The sequence below is a fragment of the Arabidopsis lyrata genome (assembly GCF_000004255.2).
Source record: "Arabidopsis lyrata subsp. lyrata unplaced genomic scaffold ARALYscaffold_8, whole genome shotgun sequence".
Lineage (NCBI taxonomy): Eukaryota > Viridiplantae > Streptophyta > Magnoliopsida > Brassicales > Brassicaceae > Arabidopsis > Arabidopsis lyrata.
The window spans coordinates 12,257,240-12,275,802 of record NW_003302548.1 but is presented as its reverse complement, the minus strand read 5'-3'; the positions used below and the strand labels follow the sequence as shown (position 1 = coordinate 12,275,802).

At 34.2% G+C, this 18,563-nt stretch overlaps 3 protein-coding genes across 4 annotated transcripts; 1 reads left to right on the top strand and 2 right to left on the bottom strand.

Annotated features, from left to right (window-relative positions):
* Positions 1 to 8,098: 8,098 nt before the first annotated feature.
* Positions 8,099 to 9,522, bottom strand: LOC9301761 (protein LATE FLOWERING). Its single transcript, XM_002863880.2, has 2 exons — positions 8,934 to 9,522; positions 8,099 to 8,841 (listed from the first exon to the last, which is right to left on the bottom strand). The coding sequence occupies exon 2, from the start codon at positions 8,829 to 8,831 to the stop codon at positions 8,310 to 8,312; it is 522 nt and encodes a 173-aa protein (XP_002863926.1). The 5' UTR covers positions 8,832 to 8,841; positions 8,934 to 9,522; the 3' UTR covers positions 8,099 to 8,309.
* A 3,885-nt stretch (positions 9,523 to 13,407) lies between these two features.
* On the top strand, positions 13,408 to 16,976 carry LOC9300002 (3-ketoacyl-CoA thiolase 5, peroxisomal). Of its 2 annotated transcripts, none has more exons than XM_021010006.1 (14): positions 13,408 to 13,580; positions 14,551 to 14,615; positions 14,695 to 14,779; positions 14,868 to 14,994; positions 15,086 to 15,184; positions 15,281 to 15,354; positions 15,433 to 15,540; positions 15,608 to 15,685; positions 15,761 to 15,893; positions 15,972 to 16,068; positions 16,147 to 16,270; positions 16,358 to 16,466; positions 16,545 to 16,628; positions 16,714 to 16,976. In XM_021010006.1, the coding sequence occupies exons 2-14, from the start codon at positions 14,581 to 14,583 to the stop codon at positions 16,803 to 16,805; spliced, it is 1,245 nt and encodes a 414-aa protein (XP_020865665.1). In that variant the 5' UTR covers positions 13,408 to 13,580; positions 14,551 to 14,580; the 3' UTR covers positions 16,806 to 16,976. The 2 variants fall into 2 exon arrangements, with proteins under 2 accessions (XP_020865665.1, XP_002865685.1); XM_002865639.2 differs by having other exon boundaries at positions 13,408 to 14,426.
* Positions 16,826 to 18,217, bottom strand: LOC9301759 (sm-like protein LSM5). Its single transcript, XM_002863879.2, has 4 exons — positions 18,101 to 18,217; positions 17,861 to 17,984; positions 17,238 to 17,310; positions 16,826 to 17,043 (listed from the first exon to the last, which is right to left on the bottom strand). The coding sequence occupies exons 1-4, from the start codon at positions 18,132 to 18,134 to the stop codon at positions 17,008 to 17,010; spliced, it is 267 nt and encodes an 88-aa protein (XP_002863925.1). The 5' UTR covers positions 18,135 to 18,217; the 3' UTR covers positions 16,826 to 17,007.
* Between the last annotated feature and the right edge of the window lie 346 nt (positions 18,218 to 18,563).

The window sequence follows — 18,563 nt, the reverse complement described above, 5'->3', positions numbered from 1 at the left end:
ACCGTTAAATATGGTCGTACTCAAATTCGAAAACATAAATTTTTTTTTTTTTTTGTCATCAGAAATTAATTAAAGCTCAAAAGAGTCATTCCTGGGGAATGTTGTTTACATATGTGATATGAAGCGGTTCTGTACGAACTTTTCGTGCCAGATTATCCGCTTTAACATTAGCTCTACGAGAAATTAAAGATAAAGAAAAAGATAAAAACTCTTCCTTGTCGCTCTGAAATTCCTCCAAATACACTGAAAACGCCGGCCATTCGGTTGGAGAAAACACCATCTTCACCAGGTCTGAACAGTCTGTAAAGAACGCTACCTCTTGATGATCTGCACCAATCATACACTTCATCGCCCAGAGAAGGGCCTCGACTTCGGCATGGAGTGGAGATAGACTTCTACGGAGGTTCGCAGCTCCCATGGTTGGCGGTTCTCCATTTGACGATGTACAGAACCAACCTGTACCGGAGAACTTATCACTTTCTTTCCATGATCCATCCACAAAACAACGGTATCCAGAATAATTCGACTCAAGTAAAGCATCCCTCACTCGAGTTCGATTCACCAAGTCCATAGACCAATGATTTTCATTATGGAGCTCAATTTGAGCTGACTGCCACAGTTGTGCCTCTTTTTCCGCTAATCGTAATACCTCTATTGGGTCTTTGTCTAAATTTTCAAAGATCTTTTCGTTCCTTGCTTTCTAAATATACCAAATAATCCATGGGAAGGCTGGTGAATCAAATTCCGAAAGGTATTCTCCAAAATAAATGATCCAAATTCGCAAAAATTGATTCTGTGGGAAAAATCCCTATAGCCGTAGGAATCTGTGAAAGTGCCCAAATCTGCCGTGCCGGGTGGCACTGAAAGAGTGTATGATTGATCGTTTCCTCTAGTGCGCCACATCTAGCACATCCCGTGTCACAATCAATTCCTCTTTTTCGCAAATTTTCCGTAACCGGTACACAACCCGTTAAGATTTGCCACAAGAAATGGCGTATCTTAGGTGGACATTGCACTTTCCAAGAATGTGCTTTTAGAAATTTGATGTCAGGGCCAAAAAAAGGTAAATTGGTCTCCGACTTTTCTATCCGTATGGTATGATATCCCGATTTAACTGTATATTTTCCGGATTTTGTAAAATGCCAACCCAAAGAATCTTCCTTTGTTGGTGCACTCACAGGTATGGCGCTTATTAGCGCGACATCTTCTGGATCAAAGATCGCTTTTAAGAGATCAATATTCCAAAAATTCGACCGACTATCTATAAGATCGTTAACTTTTAATGATGGGTCAGCAATTGAACCATTACTCTTTGCTGGTCTCGGGAATTGAGCTGGAATCCAGGGATCCTCCCAAACCGAGATGGATGTCCCAAATCCGACTCTTTTAATAAGTCCTTTATTAACCAGAGATCTAGCTGAACATATACTCCGCCATCCATATGATGGAGAATATGATTTTATATTTTCCAAAGGATTGGATTTCCTAAAATATCTTCCTTTAAACACCTTTGTGAAAAGAGAATCAGGAACCATGATCAACCGCCATAATTGTTTTGCTAGTAAAGTTGAATTAAAATCGTCAACGTTCCGAAACCCTAATCCCCCTTCTGATTTGCTATTACAAAATTTATTCCAAGCCATCCAGTGCATACCTCTGGAATCACCATTTGAGCTCCACCAAAAATTAGCAACCGCACTAGTAAGTTTAGAAGTGATTGTTTTTGGTAATCTGAAGCATGACATAACATAAGTTGGTAATGCTGCAGCTACCGATTTTATCATCACTTCTTTTCCCCCTTTTGATAAAAATTTTGCCGACCATCCGTTAATCCTTATTTGTAGTCTATCTCTGACAAAAGAGAAGATTTTTGTCTTCGATCCCCCTAAACTCTCCGGCAATCCAAGATAAGAACCCATTCCACCGATATTAGTGATACCTAAGGTAGATTTGATTTCTTCCTTAATATCATCATCTACCTTATGCCCAAACTGAATCGAAGATTTTAAAAAATTAATCTGCTGTCCCGAGACCGCTTCATACTTCTTTAAAATCTCCAAAATTACCCCACATTGGTCCTTGTTAGCCTTGCAAAAAAATAAACTATCATCCGCAAATAACAGATGTGAAACTGAAGGGCTTGCATTTGCTACTTTGATACCCGTAATTAATTTTTCCCGTTCAGCTTTCCGAATATTTGCAATTAGCACTTCAGTGCACAAGATGAATAGATAAGGTGAGAGCGGGTCTCCTTGTCGTAAACCCTCTCTGGTACTATTAGTCCTCTAGGTTCTCCATTAAGAAGAACTCTATATTGGACCGTTGTAATACACCACATTATCCACTTAATCCATTTTTCACAGAAACCCAATTTTCTTAAAACCTTCTCTATGAAAATCCATTCCACCCTATCATAAGCTTTACTCATATCCGTTTTAATGGCCATAAATTTTCCTTTACATGATGGGTTAGTTCTCAACCCATGAAACATCTCTTGTGCAATGAGAATATTATCTGAAATCATTCGTCCTTCTACAAAAGCCGATTGTGTTTCCGAAATCAGTTTTGGTAGCACCGTCTTGAGTCTTTGGCAAAGAATCTTTGATATAATTTTGTACCCAACATTGCAAAGACTGATAGGCCATAATTCCGTCATCCGTGTCGGTCTTTCCGTTTTTGGAATCATACAAATATTAGTCGTGTTTAACCGTTTATCAAAAATTTCATCCTCTAAAAAAGAATTAATCAGAAAAAGAAGGTCTGTTTTAATAGTAACCCAAGCCTTTTGGAAAAATAAGGCTGTCATTCCATCAGGACCTGGCGCTTTTTCCGGATGCATCATAAACAGAGCCGTTCTCACCTCACATTCCGTTGCGGGTGCCGTTAGAAAATTATTAATCTGATCCGTAATCAGAGATTGAACTTCTGCCAAGGATTCCTCAAAAGCCTCAGGCTTAGTTGTAGTAAACAGTTCCTGAAAATAAGATACTGCTATATTTTGAATATCTTTATCCTCTGCAAACCAAATTCCGTTTTTATCATGTAGCCCCGTTATTCGATTCCTTGCCCGTCTTTGTTTTGTTAGTGCATGAAAATACTTTGAATTATTATCCCCTAGTTGCCTCCAAGAGCTTCTACTTTTCTGATGCCAATACAATTCCTCATCTCGATAAGCCTCTTTCAACCGCAATGTTAATTCTGTAATCTCTTCCCGTGCTCTCCTATCATCTCTATGTGCCAGAATTAATTCCGATTTTAGTTCCTCAATTGTTCGCCGCCCATAGGGAGTTAAATTTTTCCGCCATTGTGAAATAGCCCGCCTACAATTAGTCAATTTTTCCACAAATTTTCCCCCTCCTAACTGAGGATCAGAATTCCAACCATTTGAAATTTCCTCGACTAATCCTTCCTTTCCAATCCATCTTTTATCAAATCTGAAATTTCTTTTCCCATGTGGGACCTTATCCATGAGCGTAGCTACCACCGGTGAATGGTCGGAAGCTACCATTGGTAAATATTCAACGAAATAATTGCAGAATAATTCATGCCAATCTTCGTTTGCTAAAGCTCTATCCAACCGACACCGTATTGGTTTCTTATCCCGCCAACCCCGCCATGATAACCAATCTCCGATATATGGAAACTCTAAAAGACCGTAATTTTGAATCATTAAATTATAAGGGATAAAAGAAGATGCATGTCTTAAAGTACCACCTCTTTTCTCGTGATTTCCAGTTAACTCATTAAAATCACCTATTAAGAACCAGGGTGTGTCTCTAATCAAACCGATCCGTGTTAACCGTTCCCAAACTTGATCTCTATTTTTTGGAACCGGATCACCATAAACGAAAGTAAGATGTATTGTTTTTCCTTTTATCACCGCCTCAACATCAATTAAACGATTACTTTCATAAATAATTGAAACATTAAAATCATTATTATAATAAAGGGCTAAACCGCCACTACAACCGATAGGATCAACTGTTTTTAAATTTTTGTAACCAAAATGACCGATAAATTTTTCCATAAACCAAGAAGGTTGTTTTGTCTCCGAAAGGAATAAAAAGTCTGGCCGGTGTTGTTTCCATATATCCCTAAAATAACCGATAGTTGCTTTATTCCCAAGTCCTTGACAATTCCAACTCAAAACCTTCATTTATCAACTTTGTGTTTCGGTGGGTTGCGTCCACCCGTGAAGTCCTTTACCGTGCCATAGTGCGTCGAGTTATGACCTGCATTCCTTTGATTCTTTTTTAAAGAAACCCAATCACAATTGAATCTAGATATTTTAACCCTTATAGTATCCACAACCAACCATAAAAAACCGGAAATCAAACCGTAGTAAAACCATTTTTTACAACCACTAAAACTCAACTCCATATATGCAAAATCCAAACACAATCGACCAACATCATACCTTTTAGGAAAATTCTGACCAACCACAATAGCCCTTTGAAGAGAAATTCCGTTTCTCTTTTTATATTCCGTTTCTCTTTGAAGAGAATTATCAAATTTAAACAAATTTAATTAGTTAAACAAATTTAATATAAGAACGAAAAACTATAGGTTTTTGTCAAAAAAAAAAAATCTATTTTAAGGGTTTTATATAAATACCATAAAAATTGGAAAAAAAATGTGTTAATTTTAAAGATTTTTTAAAAATTTCCTTATTTTCTATGATACCAATTTTAACATGACTAGAAATAGATTTGATAGAGATCATCATCCACCATCAAAAAAGAGACCAAAAGAAAAAGCTAAAGCCTTATCCAATTTAAATTCTTAGCGGCCTTACTACCCTCTCTCTCTATCACGTGTGCTGGGTCAGATGTGTCACGTGCCCGGACGGCTGGTCATTCGGACACGTTCTTCTCATAAAAGTTTCCACGTCAATGTTTGATTAATGTAATACTCCATATCTGTTCGTCGGCGTCGAATGTCCGGAAAACACGCCGGTGATTAGATCAACGTGGCAGATCATATAAATTAACCAATCAAAGTGCGTTCATATTAACCTTGAAGACCCAATCATCATCGTTTGTTTATATTTTTCTACTATATGTTTAAAGAAAACGTTAAATTTTGCTACTGTTTTTATAACTGTTCATATAATATACAGTTACTTATACACTGATGCCAAATAAGAAAAAGTTAAAAAAAAAAAAAAAAAAAAGTTAAGTGATTTAAGTTAAAAGTTATGATCTACAGCTTACAAATTATGTGTAACTATGTTTATAAAAAGAATATTATACGAATAAAACAAAATTTAGATTGACAAAAGATATTTATATTTGTCTGTATGATATTAGTGTATACATATAGATGGAGAATAGTAAGAAAACTACAATGGACTATGTGATTGCATATTAGCAGACCAATGAAATGCATTATTATAGACTATCACAATCCTTACCAAATTTAACGGAGATTAGCACATTAAGTCATTAACATTGATATTGTTTTTTGTCAGCTTAGTTTTCTTAAAATTGTTGAACCAAGTCAAGAGAAGTTGTTAGTTAGTTAGTTTTTTATGTGTTGTATTTTATTTTTATTTGATCAAATTTCATATCACTAATTAATTTTACTTACAAAAATTGGAAATTTACAAAATCTCAATAATCTCCTATTTCCAGAAGTACACACAATATTAATTCGGTTGTCTTATTAATTTTCACATGTTGAACAGTGATTAGGCTTTTAGACTGATCAACATCAATTAAGAGAAACAATATTATACAATATGCATAGATATTCAATAACAACAATAATGAGTTTGGCCAACAACGGATCATGTCATGTGTGAGTGTTCTTCGATCTATTTTTCATTCGGTCGCAATTTACAAATTAGTTTTGAGAGGAAAATAATAAATAAATAAAACATTTAACAGCTAATGTAATTAAGTTGTAGGTCTTATATTGTCCACATCAATATATTATTTTTTGTTCAGCGCACATTAATTAGTTTCTCCCATTAATTATTTTATATAATTTTTGAAACACGTGACAACTGTTTTCTTAAATGTATTTTCTCTTTTCAACACTAATACACTATTATTATATTATTTTAATATGTCATTAAATTAAAATAGACTCTTATCTTGAATTTTTCAAATAATATTCATAAAAATATATATATATATATAATTTAATATCTTTTCGTTTTTTATTTTTATTTTTATTAAAACTAAATTGATTTAAGTGTTCGTTTACATATTTGAATAAATATATTAATGTTTTATCAAGTTATTTATTACTATAAAATGATGGTGAAATAAGCTAAAATTTAGGGAAAAGACACATATGTTATACTCCCTCTGTTTCAAAATGTAAGATGTTTTGGCTAAAAGCACAAATTTTTAGAAACTAAATAATCTTCTTTGTTTTTATATATTCTACCCTAAGAACATAATTTAATATTTTATTAAAGAGAGTTTGGCCAATGAAATTTTATATTGCAGAATATAAATAGTCACAAATGTATATAAATTTAATTTTGCATAGAAACTTGAACATTTTTGTCCTAAACATCTTATATTGTGAAACAAAATAAAATAGCTAAAACATCCTATAATATGAAACAGAGGGAGTATCTTTTACTAGTGTAATGGCCCGTGCCTAAATACCAAACTTTATAGATAGTAAAAACTATAATATAATAGCACAACAGAGCTCTATATCAGTCTCATCACTTATCCTTCTTCTAAGTAAATCTTAACATAGATCATGAAATCACAGATTTTAATAAGACTTTAGAAAGACCCACAAAATTGTACCTTATCATCCACAAGAAGAAAATTCATTCCTGTTAATTCCTCTGGTTTATATTTTTGTGGAAATCCCCAAAGACAAACACTTCTCACCTTGATTTTACATAGATCAGTTACTAGAGTTATTTGAGAGATAGGTGGAATATTGAGCGGCATAATTGGAGATTGGAATTTGGAATATGAACTTGCAAATAAAAAGTTGTTTTTGTTAAATAGAGAGAATTTTATGAGCAGAGAAACTTATGAAATTTGGATAAGAGAATAGACCATGTGGATCAGTGGGTTGACACAGTAATGCCAAAAGTCTAAAATTTGCAGACACAATAACACCAAATCACTTGAGAGAAGATAATTGAACTATAACGAAATTTATAAACTTGAGAAATCCGAAAACTTGCATAGAGGAAGAGACATGTGATTGATGATGAACCCTAAAAGTAAATCATGTAACGACATCATACCCAATAGATGAATTGGAATCCAAGAAGGAAATGATGTGAAGAGGGGAGGCAAAGTAAGAGGCGGAAGAAATAATGTTTTTTTTCTCATGGTTGAAGAGGAAAGGTGATGAAGTGGGGAATATAGATCGTGGAAAAAAAGCGAGCAGTTGAATTTTTTTTTTTCGTAATTTTTTTTTTTCAATTTAATAATAAAGTTTTTCCTGTTACAATTCTGAAAGGTGAAAAAATGGGATTTATGACAGATGCCAGAAGGAGAATGTAGCAGTTTTTTGTGAATTGACTTGTGACTTATTAGATAGAGATTTGTTTTCTTTTCACTAAAATACATCAAATAAATTTTAATATTTGGTGACATGTACCTTCCCTACAACTATTTTATATTTTTCTTTCATTCTAAAATAAGTGATTACAAAAAAAAAAAAAAAAAAAAAAAAGTGTTACATGAGAGCCATGAGAGAAAGAAAATTGGGATTAAACATCATGCAATTAAACCTCATAATGGTCTCAGTAGTTGTATTTCAAAAATAAACGTTTAATTGATTCATCTGTTAAATTGAATCTTAATGGTCTGACTCAACTACTCATGTAACATTTTTTTTTTTATTTGTTTCTAATTATTATTATTGTGTTGCAAATAAAAACATAGATTGTCTTAGTGTAAATGTTAAAGTCGATAATGTGGCACGAAAAAATCTTACCGACCCATATATTTTTACTTATGTAAACAACATTCCACCGAATTGGTTATTTTGAACTGAATCAATCAAAGCTGAAGCTAAAAAAAACACATGGATTAGCTAGCCGATTAGGGTACAATTTACTATTTTGATATAAATAGCAGATATAATTATTCTATAATTATTCAACAACATTTACGTTAATTTGATTCATCCAAAAAAAGATATTGACCAAATAAAGCTCCTATCACAACAAAATCTTTTGTCACTGCAGCACAGTAATCACTCATGTTAGATTTGTTTACGTCTCTTTATTGGGATGATTAGATTCTTGATTTCGAATTTTGTAATGATTTTGGCTTTAATTAAATTGATTTTGTTGTTTCTAACGATTAACGCTAAGATCACAAATGGAGGGAGAGATCAAGACACTGATCTTTACCCTTGTCACTATTCACCACATTATAGTGATGATCCAAAATGTCAACATGTTGTTGACCAAAATACCCTCCTTTGCACTCTCTACCTTGGTGGGATGTGGCCAACACGACATGAGAACCACTGGATCTGAAGATCGGATGGTCAGTATGAACCGCTGGAAAGCAGGCAACAGAGGCAGAAGCAGGGTAGCCTAAGATGGTCAAGTGGCGTCGAGAAGGAGAGGATAAGAAAACAGGTAACGTGTGAAGCAAGTCATTGCTGTTGATGAAATCGTAAGCCCTTTTCGCTCTTCTAGCAGCGGTTCTCTCCTTCTTGTGGGCGTTTTGGTGGCCTCCTAGGGCTTGGGAGCTATGGAACTTTCTAGAACAAAAGAGGCAGGGGAATATTCTTGATGATGATGTGTCTTCGTCTGTCTTGTTGGCTTCTTTGGATGGCTTGATCTCTTCTTCTTCCTCCACTTCTACTTGATGGTAATGATCTTCCATTATATGTTATCTATACACACACACAAAAAGTAACTAAACATTAGATTAACTTCCAATAAGTGCACAAAACAACTTGGAGAGCCAACCTTAAAATATCTATACCTTGAGCTGAAGACCAAGAGAGAGAGAGCGAATGTGTGTGGTTCTGGCTTGAGGGGATGAGTTTAAAAAGGCTAGTGTGAAGATGAGAAGTAGAAGAGAAGTCAAGTTTAAGATGGTGTTTGAGGAGAGTTGGAAACTGTGAAGAATCTGTGTGAGTGGATTCATTAGTGTAACTATTAAGTGTTCTGTTCTGTTGCAGAGCCAACTTTGGGAGCAGGTTCTTTTGCCCGTATGGGCTTGGGAACAGTGGAGATAAGAGAGAGTCAGAGATAAAGAGAGAGAAGAGGATGAGTAAAAGGTAGTGCATGTTAATCAAAAGGAGATTGATTGGTGAGAAAGAAAGAGACGTTTGAATTGGGAAATGGAACTTCTTTATATTTTCATATCTTGAGATTAGCATTTTTGGGTTTTGCATCTTCTCTAAATGGAACTCTATTTGCTATTGGCTTAATTATAATCTCCTCTCAAATTCCACTCCTTTAGTGAACTTTGACTATTACCTTTGTCTTTCATTTTGGCACACCAAGAAATAGCTTCACAAGATTAGCTTCTTCGAGCACATATTTACACACCATATTTTTATAAATATAAGTTGATTCTTGTAATTCTATTTTATTTTATAATTTTTAATAATCTAAGTTACAAAAAACACTTTGTATGTTTTTACTACAGAATTATGTTTTAATTATGTAATGATATATTTTTAAAACAAAAAATGAGACTTCAAGAGTGTGTTTAAATTGCGTGAAGGAAATAGTGTGGCCGATCGAATTGGAGGAGAACTTCTTTCGTTTACGAACTATGACCATCCACTTGATTCATTAGTGCCTAGATTCAATCGTTTGTTGAGGTTAATAAACAATATATGAACTAATGTTTAGTTAATGAAAAGTTGTGTTGCGTCGAAATCAATATTTTGTTTAAACAAGTAATAGAAGCAGAAGACTCCACAACTTGAGAAGCAAATGGGTAGTCATAAAGACTGTGATGGGTCCTGACTCCTGACTGATCGCACCGCCCACATTCTCTTGCAACTTGTCTCCTCTTAGTTGGATACTTCCTCTGTTCACTATACCCAAAACGTTAGTAAGCCAATTTAATTAGTTTTACGTTTATGGATTTGTGGCGGCCCGTTTAGCTTGCATCTCTTTTACAAAAATAGTCATTTTGGCACATTTTACACAAATTAAAAAAAATTTAAATTTTATATATATATATATATATATATATATATATATATATATATATATATATATATATATATTTAATAAATAATTAATAATTTAAATTCAATAAAAATAGTTTTGTGTTAAAGGTAAACTAAAAATTTTAGTGTAAAATGATTTAAAATCACATTGAAAATATAGTAGACATTCTCTGTAAAACAAAAATAAAATTCTAGAATAACATTTTTTGTAAACAGAAAGAGAATATTATTACTAGGTAAGCACCATCCTCTTACTTCTGCCAAGAATGATGTCATTCTTTTGGAAGTCACTTGGTTATTTCAGTAATGATGTATTTGAGTTTTGTGAAATATAGGACTTTGTCTCCGGTGGATAGTTTCTCATCTGAACTTGGGATCCACTTTGACATTGTTTATTTGGCTCCACATGTGATTCGAGTTGATTGTCAGGTACTAATCAACGCTCTCTACTTAGCAACAAATTCCAAAACTGCGTGTGTGATATTCAATGCTTATAAGATTGGGAGACAACCCACTCGCCTTACAAATAAAAAACAACTAACGCAAGTTATTTATTTATTTTTTTCTTCATGGACATTTAATTTTAATATACTTTTTCATCAATCTCAAATATATACAAAAGCAGTACAAGAGAATTAACTTAATACAAATAATATAGTGTGAGCTACATGAAATCTTCTTTTGCAATAACAAAAACAAAACCATATAAGCACCCAAGAAAGAAATGAAATGAGATTAAAAATAAAAGAGGAACATCATTTACCTCACAAGAATTTGGTGAATTCCGCCTCTCCTCTGAAATCTTTAACCACCATTTTGTACACTTCAATGAATAAATTCGGAAAGATTCTGTCAAAGATTTCAAGGAAATTAAGCCTAGGAATAAGCTGACATATAAAACCATTTCAACATTAGGAGAAAATCTATCTACTACTTCTATATTTTGAATAATATAACACAACCCTACAAACCTGCACGTTACACATGTTACATCTAAAACTGATAAGGTTACACATGTTAGAAACGCCCTTCATAATCTAAGAAACACCCAAGGGGAATCTCAAAAAAATCCTCAGAGAACTGAGGAGTCTCCACATGAGGAGACTCGTGCAAGAAGCAGCCAACAGGAGACTCAACAAACCGAGCAGACAACTGAGGCTCGAACTGGACAAGAATCTCAAGGAAACCAGCAGAGAACTGATGTTGGAACTGGACAGGAGGCTCGACCTGAGGAGATTCGTGTAAGAAGCAGCCAACATGAGACTCAACAAACCGAGCAGACAACTGAGGCTCGAACTGGACAGGAATCTCAAGGAACACTGACTCGTGCAAGAAGCAGCCAACATGAGGCTCGAGGAACACTGCAAAGATCTGGTCTTGGAACAGGACAGGAGGCTCAAACGTTTTGTTCCTCTCCTTTGTGAGAAAGTACATTTTTAATAAATCTCATCAATTCTGCGAACTTGCCATCTGTGTATCTACCAGACACTTTAGTTAATCCAGTAAGTAGGCTCTTTTTCCACTCCTTTTTAAGTTTTATAGCTTTTTCTTTTGCTAACTCATCAACAATAATACAAGTAAGTTTAAAAAGTTGTTTTTGAGCCTTCCAAACTATCATTTTCCTTCCAAATGCATATAAGAAATCCATAAATTCGAAGGAGGTTTTCATCGCCAATGGTAAGATGTTCGAGTAACAATTATTTTGGAATGTTCTAGTTTTGTTCAGAATTTTCTTTAAAAAATCTGTGGAAATTTCCAATATATTAAACTCAAAAGAATCAGCATAATATCCCTAGTTGTTGGATTTGAGAAAATTATGTCCCTAATTCACAGGGAATCAAGAAATATATAAAATTGAGTGCTTGTATCTTAAGAAAATGAATAATGCTAGTATCTACTTCGTATGTTCCTAAACGATTGATGATTTAACTTCTTTTATTTTGTTCCACAAAGATTGATTTTCTAATTTTGCTCTTTATTTTATTGATTGACATTAATAAATCGCAAAACTCAATGGTTGAACCTAATTTTATTTAGTAAACTACTATTAGTTCATAGTTATAAGAAAATATTTAATACAAAAAAGATAATGTCGAAGTTGTTAAAAATAAAAATAAAAATGTTGAAATAATTAGACAATGTTTGCTTTTTAATATATGTGAAAAATCTAGAAAATTCTTCTTTTAGGAAGAGAGGACGTATATATTATTACATACATATAAATATAAACAATAAATCAATAGATATAAATCGAATCCTATGTTCTTAACTGTATATGTAAACTCTATCCTATATAGAAATATAAATCATTTTTATTTTGATCTGTTTATAGTAAGATTTTAGAGACACGATTGAATAAATCTAAGCAACTTTTTCCTAAATCCAAGCGATTCTTTTATAGGTGTTTGTCCCCGATCCAATTAGGAGATCTTATTAGTTATACAAACATGATTTTAATTAATTGATTCATTAGTGAAGAAGGTAAAATATTATCTAGACAGATAAATAGAGTGACTTTGAAACAACAATGACTAATGACTATTGCTATAAAACAAACTTGTACTTTATCGTTTTATCTATTTTTATATTCATCTACAATTTCAAAGAAGTGAGCCGATCCCTAGAACTATTAGCTTTAGAACCAGAAAAAAATTGACTTATTTTTCAATTGAATAAAAATTCCAATCTAAGGAATAAATAGGAGATATTCGAAAAATCCAAAGTTTGATTGTTACGTTTATGATTGTAACAATTTATCCACTATTACCTGAAACCCTTAGATTTTTCAAGTTCAGCCTTTCCGTGGACGGATTCAATTTAAATTAGGGCTGGACCATGATTTTTTATCCATAGTTACAATGAATCTTAGTCAACTACGAAATTTGACTTTTCCTTGTTTGACATTCAATCTCTCCAATCAATATGAACAAGAAAACGTTTTTGGCTTTGAAATCAGCTATGCTCCTATGCTCTATTCCATATTTTGAGATATAGAAAATCTATGCATAACAATGAAATTGTGTTGGGGTCCAAGTGAGACTAGAAACCTTACAATTATTATGAAATTGTGTTAGGGTCCAAGTGAGACTAAAGACCTTACAATTATTCTTGTTTTAATGAAACTTTTCTTTGTAATAGATAGATACTCAATAAATAAATAAAATAAATTAGGTTTGCAAGAAATCTAACAAGAAGGGAAGGTTAGGTAGCATAAAACGATGAAAGGTAAGTAAGGAGGTTGGTAAGAAGAGTGGTGGAGAAGCAAAAGAGTATGTCAAAAGAGTTAAATGCCAAATGTAACGTCACTTCTTTCACTCCTCATCTAACTCTCAACACTCTTTTTGTATATATAATCTTGAACAATAGGTTATCTCAACATTTGCATATTGTCTATATTTATCAAATCCACTGGAACTCATAATAAGTTCATTCATCCTCGGGTAACTTTCTTGACCTCTCTCCATCTTATCTTTTACGAGTCTTAAAGACTTTACTTATCTAAAAAATCCGTTTTAGTCTCTCAAAATTGATTATTAGATGCTATATTCTAGTCGCAAAAACTAGTTTTTTGGACTTGAGAATTTTATAAAATCATTGAAGAATACTAAATTTTCCTTACTAAAACAAAACATTCCCCAAGGTTAATCAACTAAAATCTATTATCCTATATGAATTATTCTTATGGGTCAAATCATGTAAATTATCTGGATATCCAAATTATTAACTAAAATTCTTAATAATTTTGTGAAATTACTCAAATTATCAAAATCAATATTACCCAAAATGAAAAGAAACATTTGTTGCTTTATAAGTTAGATTCTTCCCACGTGGCCTGGTTTAGTTATAGTTGCCGACGAAAAATTTCCGATCACATTCTTAACGGCGTGAGTTTCTGTGGGGAGCAAAACATGAAAAAGATGCGATATTTTCGTAACGCCGTTAACTTTGTTAACAAAAACGACAAGACAAGGTTTTGGCAACGAGACCAATCAGACCAGACTTATGAGAACGATCGATCAAAACATCTCACTCACGAGAAAAATGAGGACCTTGAAGCTTCTTATACTTAAAGTCTTCCCTTTTCCAGAAAAATCAACCAAACCCAGTTCAATTTTCCCGGAAAGTTTTTGTCTTTCAATCACCATTAGAAATTCAGCTGCAACACAAGTGTTTGAACAGAGAGAATCATGGAGAAAGCTGTTGAAAGACAAAAGATTTTGCTTCGTCATCTCAATCCAATTTCTTCTACTAATTCTTCTCTTAATCATGAACCTTCTCTTTTTTCTGTAAGTTTAGTTGTCTTAATCATGAGTCATAGAGTTTTATTAGACATTGAGAATGTTTGTGGAAGATGATGATCTTTAACTTTGTTTTGTTGTGTGACTCACTTGAATCTTTCTTTAATTTTAGCTTGTGAATTGTGCTTCTGAGGTTTCCCCAATGGCTGCTTTTGGAGATGACATTGTGATTGTAGCGTAAGTCATTGAGTTTTGCTTCACTTTCACTTTCTTTAGATTTTCTTGTTTCTTGATTCTTCTTCTTCTTCTTCTTCAGGGCATATCGTACCGCCATTTGCAAAGCAAGACGTGGAGGTTTCAAAGACACTCTTCCTGATGATCTTCTAGCTTCTGTTCTTAAGGTAAGCCATCAATTAAACCTTGCTCAGACTCAGACATGGAGTAGTAGTATCTATGATTTTCTTATGTTTCATGTTGTGATCTAATTAGGCTGTAGTGGAAAGAACATCTTTGGATCCAAGTGAAGTTGGGGATATCGTTGTTGGTACCGTGATAGCGCCCGGTTCTCAGAGAGCTATGGAATGTAGAGTAGCAGCTTATTTTGCTGGTTTTCCTGGTACTAAATCTCATTAAAGATGAAACTTAATAATATCTCACAGGAGACAAGTTGTTGATATGTTGCTTCGTCTTTCTCTTTTACGAGCTAGACACCGTGCCAGTTAGAACTGTCAATAGACAATGCTCATCAGGACTACAAGCAGTTGCTGATGTTGCTGCTTCCATTAGAGCTGGTTATTACGACATTGGTAAGACGTAGTCACGCAGCTTCATCAGATTTTTGTAGTCTCTAGCTGCTTGTCTAGGCTGCGAGATTGATTCTCTTAACTTTGTGAATTGGACAGGTATTGGTGCTGGAGTGGAATCAATGTCAACTGATCATATTCCTGGAGGTGGCTTTCATGCCTCTAATCCAAGAGTAGGTTATCTCAATGAGTGTATAAATTTACTCAGCAAGGAGAGTTTTGTGATTTTTTGTATACCTAAATGGGAATAGGCACAAGATTTCCCGAAAGCTCGTGATTGTTTGCTTCCAATGGGAATTACTTCTGAAAACGTTGCAGAAAGATTCGGTGTCACAAGAGAAGAGCAAGATATGGCTGCGGTTAGTTAGTTATTCTCTTCACTCTTCTCACCCTACTTCATATAAGTACTGATTCAGTAATCAACAGGTGGAGTCTCACAAACGCGCTGCAGCTGCAATCACGTCTGGTAAACTCAAGGATGAAATAATTCCTGTTGCTACTAAGGTAAACACAAGAAGCTCCTAACTTCTTTAAAACCATTTTAGTAGAGCTTTCTCTGTAAACGATTCTTCTTGACAGATTGTGGACCCCGAGACTAAAGCAGAGAAGGCAATTGTTGTATCTGTTGATGACGGTGTACGTCCAAACTCAAACTTGGCAGATCTGGCAAAGCTGAAGACCGTCTTTAAACAGAACGGTTCCACCACAGCTGGTGAGAAACACAACTTTCTAAACTTTCACTGAAATAAGTTAGATCATGGATTGAAGCATTCATGTGGGAATTGTGTAGGTAATGCTAGCCAGATCAGTGATGGTGCTGGAGCTGTACTGCTAATGAAGAGAAGTTTGGCAATGAAGAAGGGACTTCCCATTCTTGGAGTGTTCAGGTAAAATGATTATGGAGAGACTGTGTCAACATTTTGACAGTTCAAGAAACCGAGCAATCTGATCCCGGAACAATGCAGGAGCTTTGCTGTTACTGGTGTGGATCCATCTGTAATGGGTATCGGTCCGGCTGTTGCCATTCCCGCTGCAACTAAACTTGCAGGCCTCAACGTCAGCGATATTGATCTATTCGAGATCAATGAGGTAGTAAAATGTTTTTCACATTGGTGTTTTTCTGATTCAGAATAAAACATACTTATGAATCTCTCTATTGATAAAATTTTTAAACAGGCATTTGCATCTCAGTATGTGTACTGTTGCAAAAAGCTAGAGCTAGATATGGAAAAGGTCAATGTTAATGGAGGAGCCATTGCTATTGGCCATCCTCTGGGTGCTACAGGTCACTACTTACACAAGCTTTGCTTACCAAATAATATGCAACATGTCTTACATGCTAATAGAGCGTCTCTTTGTTCAGGAGCTCGATGTGTTGCGACATTGTTGCATGAGATGAAGCGGAGAGGGAAAGATTGCCGCTTTGGAGTAATCTCAATGTGCATAGGTATATATGAGATTGTTTTTCCAAAATTGAATCGGTTCAATGGGTTACCTATGTTAATGGTATATGTAAAATGTGAATGTAACAGGCACTGGAATGGGAGCTGCAGCTGTTTTTGAGAGGGGAGACTCTGTTGATAACTTGTCCAACGCTCGAGTGGCTAATGGTGATGATCATTAGAACAGCATAGAGAGCTTGAATAAGTAGAAGTAATGATACATTGAGTCTTAAAAATCTAATGCTTTAGCTCTTTCACATTGTTGAATAATGAAAACTTTGTCATTCTGAGTTTGAACGTCAACTACTACTCCGAACAAAGAGTTATATCTAAAATCAAAAGTTACATCCTTCCTCACACAATTCTGAACATCACTCGCGAATCTCATTCTCCATCTTCGGGAGACCCACCAGGCACCAACTGCATCACAAACATTTTCAATATTGGTTTCTTAGCATTTTGACAATTCAAATGATCAACTGTTTATTTCAAGATAACTGAAAAGAGATCACAAGGAAATTATACAATGTATGGCTACTGTAGAAATGAGTAACCAATTTACATATCTGTTCACATCTTCCAAAAATATAGATAAGAAGTGTTGTTTGACTTACAATGGCGATGTTGTTGCCATTGAGTAGAATCTGATCAAGCTTTGTGACCCGTCTTCCTTCAGCTGTGATCTCACTGCACGATGATGCTTAATTTAGACACACACACACAAACTAGTTATACTTAAATTAGTAAATTCTATCAATACAGCCAAAACTTGAATTTGTGAGATCCTATCTCCAAAGCAAGACGCGTTTAAAGCATTAAATCACTATCCGTGCACAAACAAACTAAACTCATGTCACTAAAACTCGCACATGATCCAGTCTACATAGATTATATACATACGCAATAAACATCATCCTTCAGCAGAGCAACAAACTTCGATGGAAATTTACAAATTAGAATGCACAGGAACTGGTTGCAACGTCATTCTTCAGGTCAGTATCGGAACTTGAAATTAGCATATTGCAATCAATTACTGAAAAAAAACTTAGTAGTAAGAAACAAAATCCCAAATGCTGGAATCTGTATATCACAGCCTCCTAAAGCCAATTTCAAGTATCAATTTTCAAGCTTCAATGTCTGTGTTTCACTTCCTAAACCATAAAATATGATAAGTCAAGCAAAAATAGATCAGGCAACAGATCGAATTCCAAAGCATAAACCCTAAAATCAGACTTACTATTCGGTGACATCTTCAAGAACCATGTTGACATAAACATCGAAGCCTTTAAGAATACCAACAAGCTCCTTATCTCCTTTCATAATCACCCATATCTTCGATCCTATGCACCTATCGATTAGCTCTGCACAACAACACACCAAATCGCTCAAGAAATTGAAAACCAAAATCGCAGATCCGGTTCGATTTTCTTCCATATAAAAAGCAAAAAAGTGAGAGATGTATAGAGAAATTGCATACCTGATGGAAGAAGCTGCGAAGGATTGCTCGCCATGACGAAGAAGAGTGAGGTAAGTGAAAGGTTTTTGAGTTTTCTTCTCTGCTTTTTCTTGCTCCAGAGATTTTCGATTTTTAGGGTATTTTTAGCTAACAATCGTATAGTGTGTTTTACTTTTAAGAGATTTACAAGAGAGCCCCTCAATTTCTTTTTTTCTTTCAAGATTGACTTCCAACTTTATAAACTAAATGTATAAACTTTCAGTCTAATTAAAATCTGAAAGATTAAAGTCTCAAATTTAAAAGTGAGAAGACTAGGGAGAGTGTCTAGTGTGAATTCAATCAAACATTTGAATTTTGAAATGATTTGTGCTAAAATAACAACTGGAAAAAATATTAAAGACAATTGTTTCTTTTCTCTCTTCTCTCTTCTGAAAAATAGATTTAGAATTTTTCGTTGTTTTTGTATGGGAAAATGTTTATCAGC